Source organism: Formica exsecta, unplaced genomic scaffold, assembly GCF_003651465.1.
Source record: "Formica exsecta isolate Colony F162 unplaced genomic scaffold, ASM365146v1 scaffold393, whole genome shotgun sequence".
In the NCBI taxonomy this organism is placed as follows: Eukaryota; Metazoa; Arthropoda; class Insecta; order Hymenoptera; family Formicidae; genus Formica; species Formica exsecta.
The window spans coordinates 923,129-942,425 of record NW_021851167.1 but is presented as its reverse complement, the minus strand read 5'-3'; the positions used below and the strand labels follow the sequence as shown (position 1 = coordinate 942,425).

The 19,297-nt window shown below is 30.7% G+C and overlaps 3 protein-coding genes across 4 annotated transcripts in view; 2 read left to right on the top strand and 1 right to left on the bottom strand.

The window, feature by feature from the left end:
* The window catches only part of LOC115239728 (TWiK family of potassium channels protein 7-like), a 217,226-nt gene extending 212,000 nt beyond the window's left edge, over positions 1–5,226 (bottom strand). The window contains exons 1-2 of the mRNA XM_029814415.1: positions 4,153–5,226; positions 1,732–2,171 (exon numbers count right to left, since the gene is read on the bottom strand). The gene's annotated coding sequence lies outside the window, so the exon portion shown is untranslated. The remainder of the gene's footprint in view (positions 1–1,731; positions 2,172–4,152) is intronic.
* A 6,522-nt stretch (positions 5,227–11,748) lies between these two features.
* Positions 11,749–16,302, top strand: LOC115239724 (retinol-binding protein pinta-like). Of its 2 annotated transcripts, none has more exons than XM_029814410.1 (8): positions 11,749–11,860; positions 13,145–13,288; positions 13,635–13,800; positions 14,081–14,185; positions 15,369–15,510; positions 15,593–15,703; positions 15,792–15,897; positions 16,204–16,302. In XM_029814410.1, exons 2-8 carry the CDS (start codon positions 13,162–13,164, stop codon positions 16,290–16,292), a joined length of 846 nt encoding a protein of 281 aa, XP_029670270.1. In that variant the 5' UTR covers positions 11,749–11,860; positions 13,145–13,161; the 3' UTR covers positions 16,293–16,302. The 2 variants fall into 2 exon arrangements, with proteins under 2 accessions (XP_029670270.1, XP_029670269.1); XM_029814409.1 differs by having other exon boundaries at positions 11,758–11,856; positions 13,143–13,288.
* A 53-nt stretch (positions 16,303–16,355) lies between these two features.
* On the top strand, positions 16,356–18,607 carry LOC115239727 (retinaldehyde-binding protein 1-like). The gene is made up of 4 exons (XM_029814413.1): positions 16,356–17,459; positions 17,542–17,652; positions 17,741–17,846; positions 18,153–18,607. The coding sequence occupies exons 1-4, from the start codon at positions 17,328–17,330 to the stop codon at positions 18,302–18,304; spliced, it is 501 nt and encodes a 166-aa protein (XP_029670273.1). The 5' UTR covers positions 16,356–17,327; the 3' UTR covers positions 18,305–18,607.
* Positions 18,608–19,297: the final 690 nt, after the last annotated feature.

Genomic DNA, 19,297 nt, shown 5'->3' with positions numbered 1-19,297 from the left:
GAAGTAAAAAATGTGTATTAAAAATATATATAAAATTAAAAAAATATTATAACAAAAAATATATATATAACATCTTAAAAAAACCGATATCATTTACAAATTTTTATAAATTTCTTCGCATTGGTGCCTATGCATTTAACATGCTGTTGTAAATCTTCCGAATCTAGGCCTCTTTAACATCGCCCGTTTTCCGGAAACGATGGAATGGGTACCGTAAGGTATATCCGTTGGATAGCTTCCAGAACGCGGCTGCAGCAGCTTTGGGGTCGAAATATCGCGACGGTTGTGGGGTTGGTATTACTGATATTAGCGTCGCCAGTAACTCTATCGAAATAGTCTTGGCACGTACCAAGCTCGTGTTAACTTCTTCCTTTTCTTGAATCACAGCTTCCGAATTCCAGACGCTCGCGCATCCTTTGACAATTACTCGCTGCGATCTATTAGTTCACGGTTAATTATATATTTTCCAGATATGCAGAGATTTATTATCTACTTTAAATACCCATTCCGTATTATAAGCCCTTGTTAATTAATTACAATTTTCTCGCAGTATGGTAAACTATATCGTATTGAAACGTACGAAGTCCCTATACGAAAAATATATATGAAAGATTTTAAAACAATATCAAAGCGTTATAAGTTATAAACAAAGTAACTGCAAATTGGATCGATCTTATTTGAAAAAACGCGAGAAATAAAGTTTTCCTATACCACGTTGGATGTACCGAACGAAGGCATTTTTTTAAATTGGCATCGATGTACGAGCTATGTCGATCTTTTTTCAGATTCTGTTTTGCCACATCGTATATCACTGGAATAGGAATTTGGACACGAATACCATCAAGTTTGATTCTGCGCTCGTATGACGCTTTTCCTATTGCTATTTATTTTGTTTTATTTTCCGATGGTCATTCACCCTGCCTCACGATTCTCTTATTCGTTGTTTCGATAACAAAGCGTGAAAATACATACTCATACAGTTATCTACATAATGGTAAAAGACAAAATTTCTTGTTCGTATTCTTTCTCATCATGCTATCTGAATCAAAGTTCCACTTTTTCACAGAGTTAAAAGAGTCTATATTTTTTATAATAATAAATTAGTATAATTAAAAAATTATAGAGATATAATAATATCATCCTATAATAGTTAATATTATATAGAGATATTATATTATATTTATACACATCTTATTTTTTATTATTTTTAACATTTTTATTTTAATAAGAAACGCGTATCAAATAATTAATATAGATCATGTATGTAATGAGAAAATTAGAACAAGTCAAGATGTAATTAAAATATGTACTTATATTACTACTCTAATACTTTTATCACTATTAAATTTTTTATAAAAATTATCTCTATGTTTTATGTTGAAGAGTAAAACGTCATACTAATATTATAAAATATTTTTATGCGCGGAAAACGTTTCTTTTACAAGCTAATAACTTATCTTTTCGTAACATAATTCTACGTACGTCAAAAATTTACCTAATATGCCATCATATTTACTGATATACGAGCAAGTTATTTTCTGTTTTATACGAAAGATATTTAACATTTCATAATACGACAACGATCGTCGAAATGTCATATTTTATAATGTCGATTATAAAGATGTGCGATTATATATAATTACGAACGATGGATAAATCATACATATACAAAAGAGAGCGCAGAATCAATTTTTTTATTATACAAAATTGTATCATGTAAGTGCGACTCACCAATTCTCGAAGTCCGCAAACAAAGCCACAGGAATTATGGATGCACTTGGTATATAGTTCTATTAACAGCATACACTGTCTCGAAACTATCTTGAGATCTGAAAAGATGACGCGTTTTCAAATTAACAATTCTAGAAATGAAGTCGGATGTAGATTAGCTGCTCTACGCACTCTACACTGACACAATGTCACTAGCACGCTGTCTCTTTCGTTGACGAAACTTGTCACACGTTCATTTCCACATATCACCATAATTCAGTCATAACATTTTGTACCATATAATGTTCATCCTCGCACAAACTTTGTCATTAATATCACACAAGGATCGCGTGTCAATTTCGAGTACTTAGGTATGTATTTTTAAATATGCCCCTAGAGAATAATAAAAAGTCTATATATGTATAAATATATACACACGAGATTTAACGTGAAGTCCGTATCTAAAATCGAAATTATCGAGCCTTACTCATATTAAAATTGAATCCCTCAAATGTAATCTAAGATTCCACAAACAAAATATTAATCAATACAAACCAGCGCAATCTATTTTTTCCGCAATCACTTTCCCATATTTTTCTTAACAAAATAAATCATATTATTATAATAAAACGTAAACTTCAACATATCTCTTTAAAAATTCTGGCTCCAAAATATTTTTAAATTAAAAGATGATATCAAAACATTTTACATATAAAGATGCTGTATAGCACATTTGCATCAAAACTCGGATTATTTCTAAAATATTACTACCCAATATATTCAACCATTACATCGAGCTATCTATAAATGCAAGTGCTTTTTATTGGTTATCGGCCGTGGCCTCTTTCGCGCGTACACGCGAGCTCATTCATTGTACAACAATGTCGAGTAGATGGTTTAATTGCGAATAATCGAGCCATTGCGAAATTCAATTGCCGTATAGGCTCTACTCACGCGTCTCGCCCGCACGCATAGCACGCAGATGAAATCGTGCATATAAAACGCCTCGCCGATGCTCAACGCGCGTCCATACGATCCTTCCCATTTTTATAACGAAATTCGGTTTAATGAACACGCGTACTTCATCGTGTATAGATGCTCGTTATTTCCAGTTTACATGTCGTAAAACACCGGAGAGATACATACAAATATCGTCTCGCGCAGCAATGAAATAATCGCGTAAATTTCTTATTATTAAAATTTAAAAGTAATGGAGCAATACCATATATTCTGTAAATCACAAGAAAACAAATGAAAAATTATTGCAACGAATAATCCGCTTGTTTTACTCTTTATACTGTTATTTTGTGTCTTGTGGCTAATAATATCATAAAATTAAAATAGTAATAAAAACTTAGTGAAAAACTAGTAACATTATCAAGTTTATATATTTATGTGAGTTGTACTTTGTTTTTATTTTAATAATAAATTATATGAAAAATTTTAAATTAGACAACGAGTCGGTTGAAATTTTGCAGAGTACATTTCGGACTTTTGACTAAAAAAAGAAACAAATTCACGTGAGGCAAAAGAATAGCGTATTTTATTTTAAATTAAATACCTCTGTGAACGGCAGAGAGAAAAAAAAAACATAGTCACTAAAATGTTTCGTTAAATCAATTTTCTTTTTAACTTGGTTTAATATAACAGAACTGTTCAAATATTTTATTAAAAATGATCGAAGCTTTTGATAAATACGGCAAATATGCTAAATGTTTTATTTCATAGTACCACTTTATGTATAGACATTTTTTCATATGTGCTCAATATTTTCAATCATATATGCTCAATGAACTAATTCATCGTTGTGCATGTAGAATATGTACTATTATCTTAATTAATATGATTATTAAAATAATTTATAGTAAAACAATTATTATTTTGTTAACACAATCATTTGCGAATTGCTATTTATTTAGCGTTAACTAATGCAGTGAATGCAGTGAATAATTTAGAGAAATAATATTTGATTTGATATACTCGCAATTAGTATTATTATAGCATTATAGGAAAAAAGGATTTTTACATCTGATTGCCTATTATCTGATTGAGAAACTAAAATAGACTATATAAAAATTCGCTTATTCAAATCTTTTATTATATATATAAAAGTGTGAGTGTGTGCTTATATAATAAAGATCCCTATAAAGGATCAATTTCTTATCAATTTCGTATATACTGCGCATGGTACTCGCGGTGCATTGCCCTCGAAGCAACAACGACCTTAATCCCGCGTAATTAATCCGTAACGAGGCAACCCCGTAGGAGATCAAACAGCCTCACATCCATTCAATTTCAAATGTTAAACCTAAGCGGTTGAAACAATAAAATACGATTGGCACAATTCGAGCTACACGAAATCTCAATCAACGAAAACACTTTTGTCTCTCCAATATCCCATCGCTAAGTAACACTGTATAGCCAGAGAACAATTCGACAAACCCAAAAATGCTCTTTGCTGCACACGATCTTAAAAATCTTAACGGGATGAAACTACGGGAACGCACTGACGATCGATGAACGCTCCGAAAAATTTCGCCGGCGTTTTCGCGATCTCGATCGATCGTAACAACTTACACGTCAATCTCGCGGGACTAGCGCATCGATCGGTCGCTCAAACGCAGCCCGGAAGTTTATATGACCCCATCACGCGGGACGATAGTCACACGCGTACATCACACGCACTTGCCGCGAACCTGCGAAGTGCCCGGAGTAACGCAAAACGACGAATGAGCGGAAGCTCTGCGCTTGAAAGCTCGCAAGCCCCACCGCCCTTTCAGCGCGTGCGGACTGGAGCGAACTTGACCGATCGGGGGCGACCGACGCCGAGGGTGCACGAAGAGCAATGGACGAGGGGGTTTGACATATCGCTGCAAGATAATTAATCGGTGGAAATATAATGCCTGATCAAGAGTGCAGCAAAGCTCTAGCTCTCTTTTTTTTTTCACGCGTTTTTCATCCGCTATTTGCACAGATCTAAAAAAGAAAAGGATTATGAAGCAATTCATGATAGAGTAATGGCGCTATTAATTTTTTTATAAAAATTTATTACTAAGCTCTGTGTAAAAGTATACTTTATATCGGTATTCTTTTTATATTAATCCTTTCTTTATTTAAAAACTGTTTTAAAAAATAATATAAATTTATATTCTCTTTTTCATAAAAATATCTCAAACTCTATGTTATAAAATGATTAATTCATCCATAGCTTTTACGATAGCCTATATATATTTACATAAAATACAATAACAAAGCAAACGAATGATTTTACACTCTTCAAATTCTAGATTCTTTTTGAATATACTTCATCACCACTTAACGACAATTTTGTGGGATCCGTTTAAGATACAGGCTTTTACTTTTCGTGCGGCTGTAAAAGAAAGCTATCTTTGGATCGATAAAACGGAGCGACAATGAGATAACGTTTACGTATCCGCCGGAATTCACAGGCAGCATCGAAAGGCTCTGATTCTCCAAGCAGGCAAAGTCGGTAACCAATTTACGACTAGCACCAGCCAGCGGCCAGTATTTTATGCCCCGTAAAAAAAAAAAGAAAAAAGGAAGAAAGCCGCGGACAGAGACGAAAAGTGAAAGCAAAAAAAAAGATGGCCTGCTCCAATCGAATTCATTTCCATCCGTGTCCAAATGCCAGCTTGGACGAGCGATTCTGTCCTGCGTAAGATTCATTGTCAATACTCTTCCAGTTGATCATGGTGGCGAAAAATTCAAACACGAGAACAAAGAAGCTTACATTGAAAGCGAACGGAACGGTATCGATTTTTCACCGACTCTTCGCTGTGAATTTTTAGTTAATCCTGTGGGGATATCGTGTCTGACGCGATCGCAAAGCAGCAAAAAAAACAACTTTTAAGTCTATTTAGAACGATCAAGCACACCGGGAAATGTTTAGGATTTGCGAGGAATGTATCGGTACAGGTAAAACATAGCAAATAAGCTTCTACAGCAATCCCACCGTTGATGAATACTGTTCTTCAATGTGGTCAGATAATTAAATACCGTCCGTTCCTACAAGCTTTGATCCCTCCAATCAGTACGTTGCAACATATTCGAGTAAGGTACGCAACCTTTGTACGCTCCAAAGTCCTCGACGCTTTTAGAGAACAAATTGAAACGGACTCTGAATGTTTAATGCTCAGACACCTGTATCCGGCCGCGAGAGCATGCCGCTTTTTTTCGCATTCAACCTACAACAGTTTCGCTCTGCACTTTGAAATTTGCTAGCGTTCTGCCGGAACAAACAATACCGGCGGTGCGCAAAGCTCCACGCTAATTAAATAGAGATGTCTTGTCATCTATATTGCTCGGTTTTCTATAGAACATCCGCGGAAACGTGATGTTAATATTTCTTTTTTTTTTAATTATGTCATTAAAACAAATTTTTAACGGGTCATATTTCTCGCTGGTTTTAATGGTGATGCACATAGTAACGTGAACAGAACAAAGGTGAAAAATAAATGAATGAATGAACTTTGTGATAGACGTAAAATAAAATTATTTTTGTATCCTCTCTTTTCCCCGCAAATAAATGAAAGACGATCAGATAATTCGACAAATTTCCTTTGTCAGATTAAAATTCAGCAACATAGAGATCTATCATTTTTATCATCTTTTCACAAAAATTGCATCGACCGTCTAAAGCTCTTAATTTTACAAAGTAATACAAGGAACGACGTTTGAAGCAGAACGAGGCCGAGGCCGACGGCGATGCGCATCGCTCATCAAAACCGGTATATCCGTGATACTAGAGTTACTCGTCAAATATTTACCCCGAGTGATGCTGGCGCCAGGCAAGTGGTATCCCAGCTGATACAGCTTCGGCGAAATGAGAATATGCTCACGTGAAAAATGTTCCATAGTCTGTCGTTTAATTGTTGATAGATACGTGAGCGATTCTTCCCCGCAATTCGTCTTTAAATCCGAAATCAGTGGCTCGCTCGCGAAACATGTTCGATTATTATCGTTTCATCTTGAACATCGTTTTTCTTAAAAGCACTTGTGAAGTAATCTGACGCGATAGCGTTACTCATAAAAGAGAAGTCAGGATTTACTATAGAAAGCACCTGTACAGAATGTTTGTAAAAGATTCACATTTACTGCAATGCACTGCAATTACCATTATAAATTGAACAAAACTAAGAAATAACAAAGCAAACGAAAGTGATGAATATACATCCATATTGTGAAATATTTAAGCAATTTCTTATGCCGCATATATATCGCATCGACAAACTCAATCCATTAGTTATATATAACTATATATATAACACATATATATAACTATAATTATATAAATCCATTTTTTTTCTCTCGGGCAATAATAATATAATACATTATTCATGAAAGAAGTAAGCGTAAAAATAGAAACAAGAAAAGGAAATGAAAAACTCGGCGTACAATAAAAGAGTGGTTTGTCCAATGGATATGCAATTATAATAATAAAAAAAACCTCTAAAGTATTCAGATAAATTCAACATAATTCGCGATAATATTGATTCAATTATCGCAATGGTCAAAAAAACACGCGACAAGCTTTCCAATTAGCATTAATTATAAATAAGCTAATAGTTGATGAAATTACAATAAACAAGCATGTAATCAGCAATCTCTAATTAATTGTGTTTCCACTGATTGATTTTGCGGTATCTTTGCTGGTATGCGCGCACTCCATTCTCGATTGTTTTAGCATAATTAGTGGAATGAGTATTAGTATGATATATATATATATATATATATATTTGATAAAAGAACGTTTGTGAATTTAATCGCTATACGTATTTAACATATGCAAAACAATATTCATCGAAGTAAATATAGAAAAAAAAATTATGTTACAGATTTTAATCATAAGAAGTGTATAATGTAACTACATTCGTAATGGAAAGAGTTTTCTTCGGGATGTAACATAACAGAGACAATAAAGAGAAAACGGGGATAGTTCACCATAAATAGTCAGTCCGTAAAAATTCAGCCTTACAACTACAAGAATAATAATAATTAATTGATATGACCCTCTAACCAAAGTATCGAAATATTCGACTGGCAAGATCTCGTTAAGGGAATTAAATTCAGTGATACAGACTAAATTCCAGCGATTTCCAATTGGACACTACATTAATGCTAGAGATTAGCGGTGAAATACTCGTGATAGCAATGGGCGATTAACCTTGCGAAAATTTTACCTTCTCTGTCTCTGAAATATTGAACAGGATTCGCAAATATTAAATGCCGTTCGTTTGCTAAATTCTTTTAAAAATTACTGTAAGCAGCATCGCAAACATATCTATTTTTTCGTTATAGACTATAGATATATTTTTAATAATAATCACAGTAACAATCATTTTTTGAGAGCACTAACTATTTATTATTTTCGATATATCTTGAATTCCTGTGGCCATATATTCATATCAAATGGAAGAGCAATGGAGAATAGTTTCGGCTAAGGATCGTTTAAGGGATGGTAGTCGGGGAGTGGTTCCCGTCACAGAGAACCGGGAGGGGATGTATGGCCTCGAGGGTTAATAGATGGCCAATGTTCCCGCACACCGAGGTCAGACACTGTGTCACCTTCTCCCCGTTCGTCATTACGAATGCAGATTGGACCTCCCGCCATTACCTTGTTCTCTATCTAATCGTCGTCGGAAACGGCCACGAAACTTCTCGCGCGTAAAGAAAATTGTCTATTGTTCGATGTTGACCGTACCTTCTATATTGATACCTGAGATGCATTGATGCAATGCTGCCAGGAAAAGCTGCATTTGTCGCGCATTATAAATTGACAATATTAAAAACTCATTCTCCTAAGTCCTAATCGCGTGGAAAATTACGTGGCATGAGAAACGATAGAGAGATGACCGACAAAAAAGTTGATGGGTGATGCTTTTTTAAAGCAGATAGTCATATCAATTAATTATTGTTCTTGTAGTGGATAGATTGATAATCTCATATTGCTTTCCCCCTCCCCTCTCCCCTTCTCATTCTTTTTTGCTTATTCTTTTTTTGGCATAACTAAAAGTAACAGAATTAAATAAAAATATAAGTTATCGCAATTAATAAACAAATATACATAACACCTATAAACTACAAAAGTTTAATAAAAAAAATTTACTAAATAATGAAGAAGTGCAACATCTTGAAAATAATTGGTATAAAGTTGTACGAGTGTCTTTATTGTATCATTAAATCTATATTATGTATAAATATATAGGATAAGAGTCCATAATTTTTAGTGCTCATATATCAAATTTGTAGAAAAGATGACGGCAATCTATTATATGTTTGGTGACCGTAAATAGGAGAGTATAACACAAAAGCCACAGAATGTAACAATTTTTCGATTACGTGATCGTGAAAAATGACCGCTGACAACATTTTCGTAAAGCAGCAACAATGAGCGAACATGAATGTACGGCAATGTACGTAGATTGTTGTACACGTACGGCCAATGAACATGACAGGTGCATCGTACCAACAAGACTCGGATGCTTAATGGTTGACGAGCTACTCAATCGCATTCTCGATACGCTTGATATTCCAAGCAATTAACGATGACCGTTACAAGTGGAAAGCGTCGCTACATATTTCTATAATAATTTGATATAACTTAACAATTATTTGCGCATTAATAACTTCATTAATGCATCCTCATATATTACGAATAACCCTGTTTTGCAGAAATATATGGAAGTATTCTTCTCCAATTGTATAGAATTGAGGTATATGACAAGTAAAAACATATTTCATGGTGTCAGAGAATGTCGTCAGAGAAAAAAAGAACAAAGTCTTAAAATACTAATGATTGGAAAACATGGAATAGAGAAAATTATCTTTAGCATAGTTGACGTTGTGCAGGTGTTCTCATCTTGTTGGTCATTTCAAAATATAGCATTTAGCTTTCTAAAGCATATTGCTCCTAATCATGAATAAATAAAAATTTTTTACATTGTGATATATATTAAAAAACTATATTAAGTAACAATACATTTCAGAAATAAGAAAGCTAAATGCTTTAAAATAACCAACAATTGTTGACATTTTTAACATTTTATTGACAACATGTTGACATTTTTTCTGACGACTATAGACAGAGGATATATATATACAGGGTGCGGCATTTATAGTGACGCGGGCATATTTTTCGGAAACGAAGTGAGATATCAAAAAATGTTTCAGACAAAAGTTGCATGGTTTCGAGGGGGCCACATGATAAAAATATGGATTTGACCTGAAGTAGTCTTTTCAAGGTGAGGTCAATGTGGTCGATGTTTTCTTAAATGGAACTCCCCATTTTTTATTACATATTCTTATAGCTTACCTCGAGAGCTTTCCAAAACACTATAATAAAGTATTTTTTCATTAAATACTTTTTGAGTTATTTTATATTTTAATCTGACATATTTTGATATAAAAAATAAAATATCTCGTAAAATATTTAGTTTTCGAGAATCTTACCGTAATACTTTTATGTACAGAATAATAACACAAATCAATCAGTGTAAAGAAAAAACCAAATAATTGTTTAAAAAAATACATTAGAAATAATTACATACTTTTTCTTAAAAACATTTTTTTTTTTTTACTAATTGATTTGTCTGAAACATTTTTTGATATCTCACTTCGTTTCCGAGAAATATGCCCGCGTCACTATAAATGCCGCACCCTGTATATACGCATACGTCAGTAAAAAATTATCATAAAATTATAATATTGTACTGATTGGAAAAACATGGAATAATCGCATTAGAAGAATTTGTGTAATTGCTTTCAACTAGATAATTAATAGGAAAGATTAAGCGTAGCATAATCTTTAGTATAATTGACGTGTAGGTATTTTCATTTTGTTGATCATTTTAAAACATTTAGCTTTCTCATTTCTCAAACATATATATATATATATTTCTATGTCTATGCTAATGACATTTTCTGACATAACTGAGAATAATCGAGAATAATCGAAAAAATAATCGATATATGATATTTTACCAACAAAAACTTTATTCCTACAAAATTACTATCACATTAAGCTATCTATAGAATCTTACATCGAGCTGCATTAATCGGCTTCACCAAGAAACTTCTAATTAAAAAGTCTTACAGAGTAAATCGAGATTGTATACAGAGATATATCTATAGATAAAGTAATGATAGAAATAAATACAAAAATTAAAGGAAGTAGTAAAATCGAGATAAATTTGCATCAAAACGCAGTTGATTTAAGCGATAAGTTTTAATTATCGCATATAGCGTTTTGTGTTTTTATGTATATAAGAATATTTTAAGGCTAGGCAAGAGATAAACAGCAATTATAAATAATTCTTGCAAATCATACACACGATTAAGAGAATTATCTTCCAATGATCTATATTTAAAAACTTATTAAAATGAAACTTATAGAAGATTATGCATGGCAGTTTCTCTAACATGATTTAATGGCAAATAAGTGTTACACATGACGGTAATTATTCAGAATCACGGCTCCACCTGCAAATGGGCTGCAAATTTTTTTGATAACTTTTTATACTTAGAGAATAATGTAAATAACAATTTTTAATCGGGGGAGGCTAAAAAAAAAGTTATAGACCAAAAAACGGAAAAAACGGGGTAATTATTTCGAATAAGGCCTTTGTTAAAAAATTTGCAGCCCATTTGCAGGTGGAGCCGTGATTCTGAATAATTACCAAAATTTCTTTAAAAATTATTTCTCTCTATATATATATCTTTTTTCCAAAATAATTTTTTATTTCACATTAGACGAGAGAAATATTTCTGCCTTCTTTATATTATATTTGTAACAGTAAAAACTATTTGTAATATAAATCTATAATTGTATCTATAATTGTAAAATATTACGATAATATGAATATTTTATTTTCTTTCAAAAACGTGTAAATATTCATGTTTTTAAGAACAAGTCTTTCCGCCACTTGCATAATAGAGTAGTGTGTAATCGATCGATGGAGCAAAAAAAAACACAATTTGTAAAAAAAAGAAGTATGCTCGATATAAATTTTGCAAGTTTGCTGCTGCGATATTAGTCTTGGATTTTATGCTGTGCTCACTTCATATCATAAACAACTATCATCGTGAAAATCATCGATTGTGCCAATTGGACAACTAATATCAATAACTGTAAATAATTTTATTCTTTAAAAACTATATTTGACATTAATTTAATTGTTACAGCTTGTTTAACATATATTATTAGATTATTACATATTATATAATATGCACACACGTGCGCGCACACACACACACATACACATACACATAGTTTTTTTTTTTTATTATAAACATATCTCTTTCTTTGATGTAATGAGATTTCTTCTTCCTATCCTTTCATTTCTTTACCGAAACCATCCGTGATCGGCCTATCGCATTCTCTACACTTTTTACTGACATTATAAATAGATTTTTCTATACAATTTCTATTAGCATAGGTTTTACATAATTGCACACGGTACTGTAGCCAGACCGATGCACGCGATAGTTATTTTACATGGGACTAAATTGCACTATCATGTATGTAATAAAATAATAGGCAGGTAAAGCCAAGCGAGACAGCAGGAAAAGACAGAAGGAAAAGAAATAAAAAAGTATTAAAAAATAGCAATTGAGTAATAATGAAACAATTCATCGAACATCACAGCAGCATAGGATACTTTGCCTATCTTCTGTATCTTTTTCCATGCTCATTAATTAAAACTAATGAAACTTTTTTTGCAATTATTCATACAATTTCAGAATAAGGAATCAAATAAACAAATTTTATTGCGATTTTTAAAGTACATTTAAATCAAGCACACATATCGCAACATTATAATTAATATTAATTTATAAATAATTTACAATTGTAAATATTACGATAATATAAATATTTTACTCTCTTTCAAACATGTAAATATTTACGTATATGTTATTCTATGTTAAATATAATATTCATATGCACTGTTTTAATTATTAAATTCGTGCACTTGTTTTCAACTGTGAAAATCTTTTCAGCAAAATTGTCATCTCATTAAATGAAAAGAAATCAAAGATCAAAACATCGCAACACACTTACAATTAGTGGGACACGATTTTTAAGAATGATCAATCGAGAAAATATCATTGCAACGAACAGTTACGCATACATTTATGTGTTTAAAAAAGAGTAGAATGTCCATATTATCATAATATTTAATAATTATAAATTATTTATAAATTAATATTAATTATTATTATTTAATTATATTTATTATTAACATAACTCTTTAATTCATATATTAAAGTATTACTTTTAAAAATCATATGTTAAAGACAATTATTTTCATTAATACTAACATTTCGATAAAAATAAAAATATATATTTAATTATTATATATACAATCTAAAATATTTGCAATAATTTCAAATTGTGCTCATTTAATTTTGTGAAGAAAAAACAGTACCATAAAGATGTTAAAACTAGAAATGCCTGCAATGAAAGAAATATTAGAAGAGGCTGGAGGAAACGAGGAACTTTTAGAAGAGCTACTGGATAAATTTCGACTATGGTTGAAACAGCAACTTCATCTTCCTCAAGGTACGCATTTTTAAATTAAAAGAAGAAAAAATAAGATCTTATTAGTCAATATATTACGTATTAATTTTTATTAATAACACTATGCATATTTACTTTTGTGCGTATAATTTCAATAAAGTGGATTATTTCACTCTGCTTTTCTAAATACGAATCTTGTAGCTACTATGTGTTTAATTATTAATAATTGACAAAATTAGTATGCTACATTCCATCCTTGTAATGTATGTTGACAGATACCAACGATAGTAGGATTCCAACGTATTTCATTGCATTTATTTATGATTTCTTTCATTATGGAATCTTAGCATGCCGTGTGTAATAATCAATATTATTTTATGTTTCGTAGATATCTCTGAACAACGATTAAAGTTTTACGTTTACAGTGCAAAATTTAATTTAGAAAAAGCCAAAAGACGGTTGGATTTGCATTATACTCTTCGTAATCTGATTCCGGAGGTTTACAGCACTCGTGACCCATTGGCCGATAGTGTAATTCAAATAACTAGATGTGTGTAAGTGTTTGAAAAGCACATTGTTGCCGAATTCTTGTATAATATATTTTAATAATACTTTAAATGTAAAACATATCTCATATCACTAAAAAGCATTAATGATAGTTTGATATAATAATATAATGTCACACATACATAAATATCAATATACATAATTATTACTAAGTCTTGGATAGTCGTTTAAAATCGATTACTTTTGTGTCGAAAGTAAAAAGAGGAAGAGAGAGAGAAAGAGAACTTATATAAGAGAGATATCTTTAAAAATATTTATTTATTTCAGGCAATGGTTACCTCTACCAAAGTTAACACCGGAAAATTTTAGAATAAATGTTCTGCGGTTTTTACATACCGACAGCTCTGCGTTTGATGCATATGTAACTGCAAAGTACGTAATATCTACAATGTAAAAATAATATACATAATATGTAAATACAACAATACCTATTGTATATGTGCAAAGTAGGGACGATTTTTTGATTTTACAAATACTTTATACATTTCTCTAGCATAAGAGAATTCGTCGCGCGCATGTGTGTGTGTAAACTTAATATATTATATATTCACAAATATATATTTTTATATATTTTTTTTTAATTTATGAATTATTGTGCATATTATGCGTCCTATCATACATTGCCGCGATCACGCATAATTACGAAAGAATTTATACGCAGATCGTGAGATGTTGTAAAAACAAACTTGAAGACGTTATATTTACAGGATAATATAATTATAATTATATCATAAATTATTATAATTATATCATAAAAAGATAAAGAAAATAAAAAAGAACGACACACACACACACGCACACAAAATAGTCAGCAACGACGATAAAAAAGGGAGTAAAGAGAAGAAAAAAAATTGAGCTTTACGCAACATTACAAACTTTCCATATTATCGTGATTTCACGCAATGCTTTCTCTACTGATGAAATTATTATTTAATGTTATTGTGTTGCAATTTTGATTTAAGCGCTTTCACAAGATGCTATCCCGCCGATCCAATCACAACGGATCGATTCTTTCGCTTTAGTCTACACGATCTCTGAAATCTTCTTTCTCAATCTACCTTTTTCTCTCTTTCTCTTTCTTTTTGCATAAGTGTAAGTTAAGCATGCAAGTCCTCTTCTCTTGTGCTTGCTATTATCGATAATGAGATAAAAACAAAATACCTTCACGTCCTGCTCTTTCCTCTACTACTACAGTTCTATTATCCTCAAGTACATATCAAGAGGAAAAACTAAAATCGATAACTTCGGCAAAACAAGGAAATACATGAAAAATTGTTGCTCTTTTCTTTCGCGCGGATTCTTATATAATATCTCGAGACTAGATATCTATAGCTTCAATCAAATGAAGTAACTCGGTACAAATTCTATTTAACAGATTTGATAAACGATGATTGAAATTGTTGATACTTTTATAAAACTAACTTATACACACATACATACATATATACCTATACATATATATGTACTAAAAGATAAATATTATGCACGTTTCTATACATCCTTTTGAAGATATTAAAAATCAATAAAAGGCGCATGCTATTTTTTGATATTACAGGTATATTTGCATGATAATGGAGACGCGTATAGAGGAAGATATAGTTAACTCCGATGTTTTTATTTATGATTGTACCAATTTAACTCTCGGTCATATTTTGAAATATACACTACCTGTATTAAAAAAAATTGACACTATCTTGGTATGTAAGAATACATTATTTTCTATACTATATATAATATATATTTTGCAAAAATTAATTTTTATTATTCAATCTATTATAGGAAGCATATGGTACAAGAATTAAAGCAATTCATATGATAAATGCACCAAGTTTTATCGATGTTTTAATAACAATGATTAAATCAGTGATGAAGGCAAAACTTATTAAGAGAGTAAATATAAATTAAAACTACAAATTTTTATATTTCGTATAGATTGGAATAATTATTTAATTTTAACTATGGTTTTATGACATCTTAGATACATGTTTATACATCTGGAGAAGTATCATTATACGGGATTATATCAAGATCTATTTTACCAATGGATTATGGCGGTGAACAACCATCATTGGATACTATAGCAGGTACAATATTCTTTACAAAAAAATACATATGTATGTGTTTTTATGAATGACGTTATCTCGATTTTTAATATTTAAAGCGAGATGTGAAAAAATAAATGATTATATTTGCACTTGAATATTTAGTTATATATAATAAAAAATATTGTTTTTTTTTAATTATCATTTATTTTAACAATAACTATTTATTTTTTGCAACAAACTCTTTTAATTAAATATCTGAACTTAAGAATTTCTTTAAGTGTTTATTATATATATTATATTTAGATATTGTGAAGAATGTTCCAGATTTCTATGATATTGTTTCAGATATGTGGCAAGCAAAATTGATGGAACGAAGAGAATGGTTTCTGGAGCAAGAAAAAGTTAAAGTTGACGAATCTCTCCGATCAAATTAACTTAATATATTATATATTCACAAATATATATTTTTATATATTTTTTTTTAATTTATGAATTATTGTGCATATTATGCGTCCTATCATACATTGCCGCGATCACGCATAATTACGAAAGAATTTATACGCAGATCGTGAGATGTTGTAAAAACAAACTTGAAGACGTTATATTTACAGGATAATATAATTATAATTATATCATAAATTATTATAATTATATCATAAAAAGATAAAGAAAATAAAAAAGAACGACACACACACACACGCACACAAAATAGTCAGCAACGACGATAAAAAAGGGAGTAAAGAGAAGAAAAAAAATTGAGCTTTACGCAACATTACAAACTTTCCATATTATCGTGATTTCACGCAATGCTTTCTCTACTGATGAAATTATTATTTAATGTTATTGTGTTGCAATTTTGATTTAAGCGCTTTCACAAGATGCTATCCCGCCGATCCAATCACAACGGATCGATTCTTTCGCTTTAGTCTACACGATCTCTGAAATCTTCTTTCTCAATCTACCTTTTTCTCTCTTTCTCTTTCTTTTTGCATAAGTGTAAGTTAAGCATGCAAGTCCTCTTCTCTTGTGCTTGCTATTATCGATAATGAGATAAAAACAAAATACCTTCACGTCCTGCTCTTTCCTCTACTACTACAGTTCTATTATCCTCAAGTACATATCAAGAGGAAAAACTAAAATCGATAACTTCGGCAAAACAAGGAAATACATGAAAAATTGTTGCTCTTTTCTTTCGCGCGGATTCTTATATAATATCTCGAGACTAGATATCTATAGCTTCAATCAAATGAAGTAACTCGGTACAAATTCTATTTAACAGATTTGATAAACGATGATTGAAATTGTTGATACTTTTATAAAACTAACTTATACACACATACATACATATATACCTATACATATATATGTACTAAAAGATAAATATTATGCACGTTTCTATACATCCTTTTGAAGATATTAAAAATCAATAAAAGGCGCATGCTATTTTTTGATATTACAGGTATATTTGCATGATAATGGAGACGCGTATAGAGGAAGATATAGTTAACTCCGATGTTTTTATTTATGATTGTACCAATTTAACTCTCGGTCATATTTTGAAATATACACTACCTGTATTAAAAAAAATTGACACTATCTTGGTATGTAAGAATACATTATTTTCTATACTATATATAATATATATTTTGCAAAAATTAATTTTTATTATTCAATCTATTATAGGAAGCATATGGTACAAGAATTAAAGCAATTCATATGATAAATGCACCAAGTTTTATCGATGTTTTAATAACAATGATTAAATCAGTGATGAAGGCAAAACTTATTAAGAGAGTAAATATAAATTAAAACTACAAATTTTTATATTTCGTATAGATTGGAATAATTATTTAATTTTAACTATGGTTTTATGACATCTTAGATACATGTTTATACATCTGGAGAAGTATCATTATACGGGATTATATCAAGATCTATTTTACCAATGGATTATGGCGGTGAACAACCATCATTGGATACTATAGCAGGTACAATATTCTTTACAAAAAAATACATATGTATGTGTTTTTATGAATGACGTTATCTCGATTTTTAATATTTAAAGCGAGATGTGAAAAAATAAATGATTATATTTGCACTTGAATATTTAGTTATATATAATAAAAAATATTGTTTTTTTTTAATTATCATTTATTTTAACAATAACTATTTATTTTTTGCAACAAACTCTTTTAATTAAATATCTGAACTTAAGAATTTCTTTAAGTGTTTATTATATATATTATATTTAGATATTGTGAAGAATGTTCCAGATTTCTATGATATTGTTTCAGATATGTGGCAAGCAAAATTGATGGAACGAAGAGAATGGTTTCTGGAGCAAGAAAAAGTTAAAGTTGACGAATCTCTCCGATCAAATTCTGTAATAAATCCGTACGATCTATTTGGAGTTCCGGGAACATTTCAAAAATTGAACATTGACTAATACGAATATGTTTTTGTGGATGTACGAGTATAGATAATAAGGCTTATGTTATCAAGTATACATATAGATACACATATACAAATTATTATGTAGTGTAAGGAATTATTAGAAATTAATATCCATAAAATAAAATAAAAAATCTTATTGATATTGCTATGTAGAAAACAAAAATTATAACATACAATAGTAGAATATTATTTAGGCATTATCATAACAAATGATAGATATACGTCAAATTATACACAAAAATTGTGTTGCAAAATATATATGCATATATTCTAATAAAGATGTTGCAAAAGATAACATATGAAAAACCACTTACAATTATATATGCATAATACACATATTATATAGCAATATTTTCAGTAATCTTCATAAATCTCTTTCTTTCTTAAAGAAATTGTTCCTTTAAAAACGTTTCAAAAACACTATCTGGCTATGAGCAAATAATCTTCTGTTACTTGTTACCTTTAGTAACCAGATATCGAATCTTTTAACCATAGACTATTTTATTGTCAACCGATACTCGTGGATGGTAAACAGATAAATGCTCGATAAAACACGATCGAACATGTGCTTCCAAGACTATCGATGCTGTCGACTATATTTCGACAGCGAGACAAGGGCAGCATTGTCGAGAGTGAAAGGGGATTGTATGTTATAGGTATGTTCAAGTCCTGAGGGAGCAGACAGTGAGGTCAGAACCACGATAATGGGGATAATAAATGGCCTCGGACCACCCTTTGCAATTCACCCTTGGCCCGCGCTGAAACCTTTCGAAGGACATGTACCATGCTGAAACCGCAATTTTCGCGTATATCGGCTTTTATTAATATACGATACTATCAATTTGTTACTGTGTGTAAAGTCGTGTAAAATAACGTGTAAAACGTAATGTCATTTCTCGTAAAATATTTTAAAAAATAATATTGATTTACAATGTTAATAAAAATGTTACGATAAAATTAATTAATATACACACACACACACACG

Bases quoted from the DNA above. Each gene is read 5' to 3' on its own strand.
- LOC115239727 (XM_029814413.1), top strand. From the start codon at position 17,328: ATGATAATGGAGACGCGTATAGAGGAAGATATAGTTAACTCCGATGTT. The intron at 17,460-17,541 runs GTATGTAAGAAT...AATCTATTATAG, and splicing joins AAAAAATTGACACTATCTTG to GAAGCATATGGTACAAGAAT. The intron at 17,653-17,740 runs GTAAATATAAAT...ATGACATCTTAG, and splicing joins AGGCAAAACTTATTAAGAGA to ATACATGTTTATACATCTGG.
- LOC115239724 (XM_029814410.1), top strand. From the start codon at position 13,162: ATGTTAAAACTAGAAATGCCTGCAATGAAAGAAATATTAGAAGAGGCT. The intron at 14,186-15,368 runs GTACGTAATATC...TTGATATTACAG, and splicing joins GATGCATATGTAACTGCAAA to GTATATTTGCATGATAATGG. The intron at 15,704-15,791 runs GTAAATATAAAT...ATGACATCTTAG, and splicing joins AGGCAAAACTTATTAAGAGA to ATACATGTTTATACATCTGG.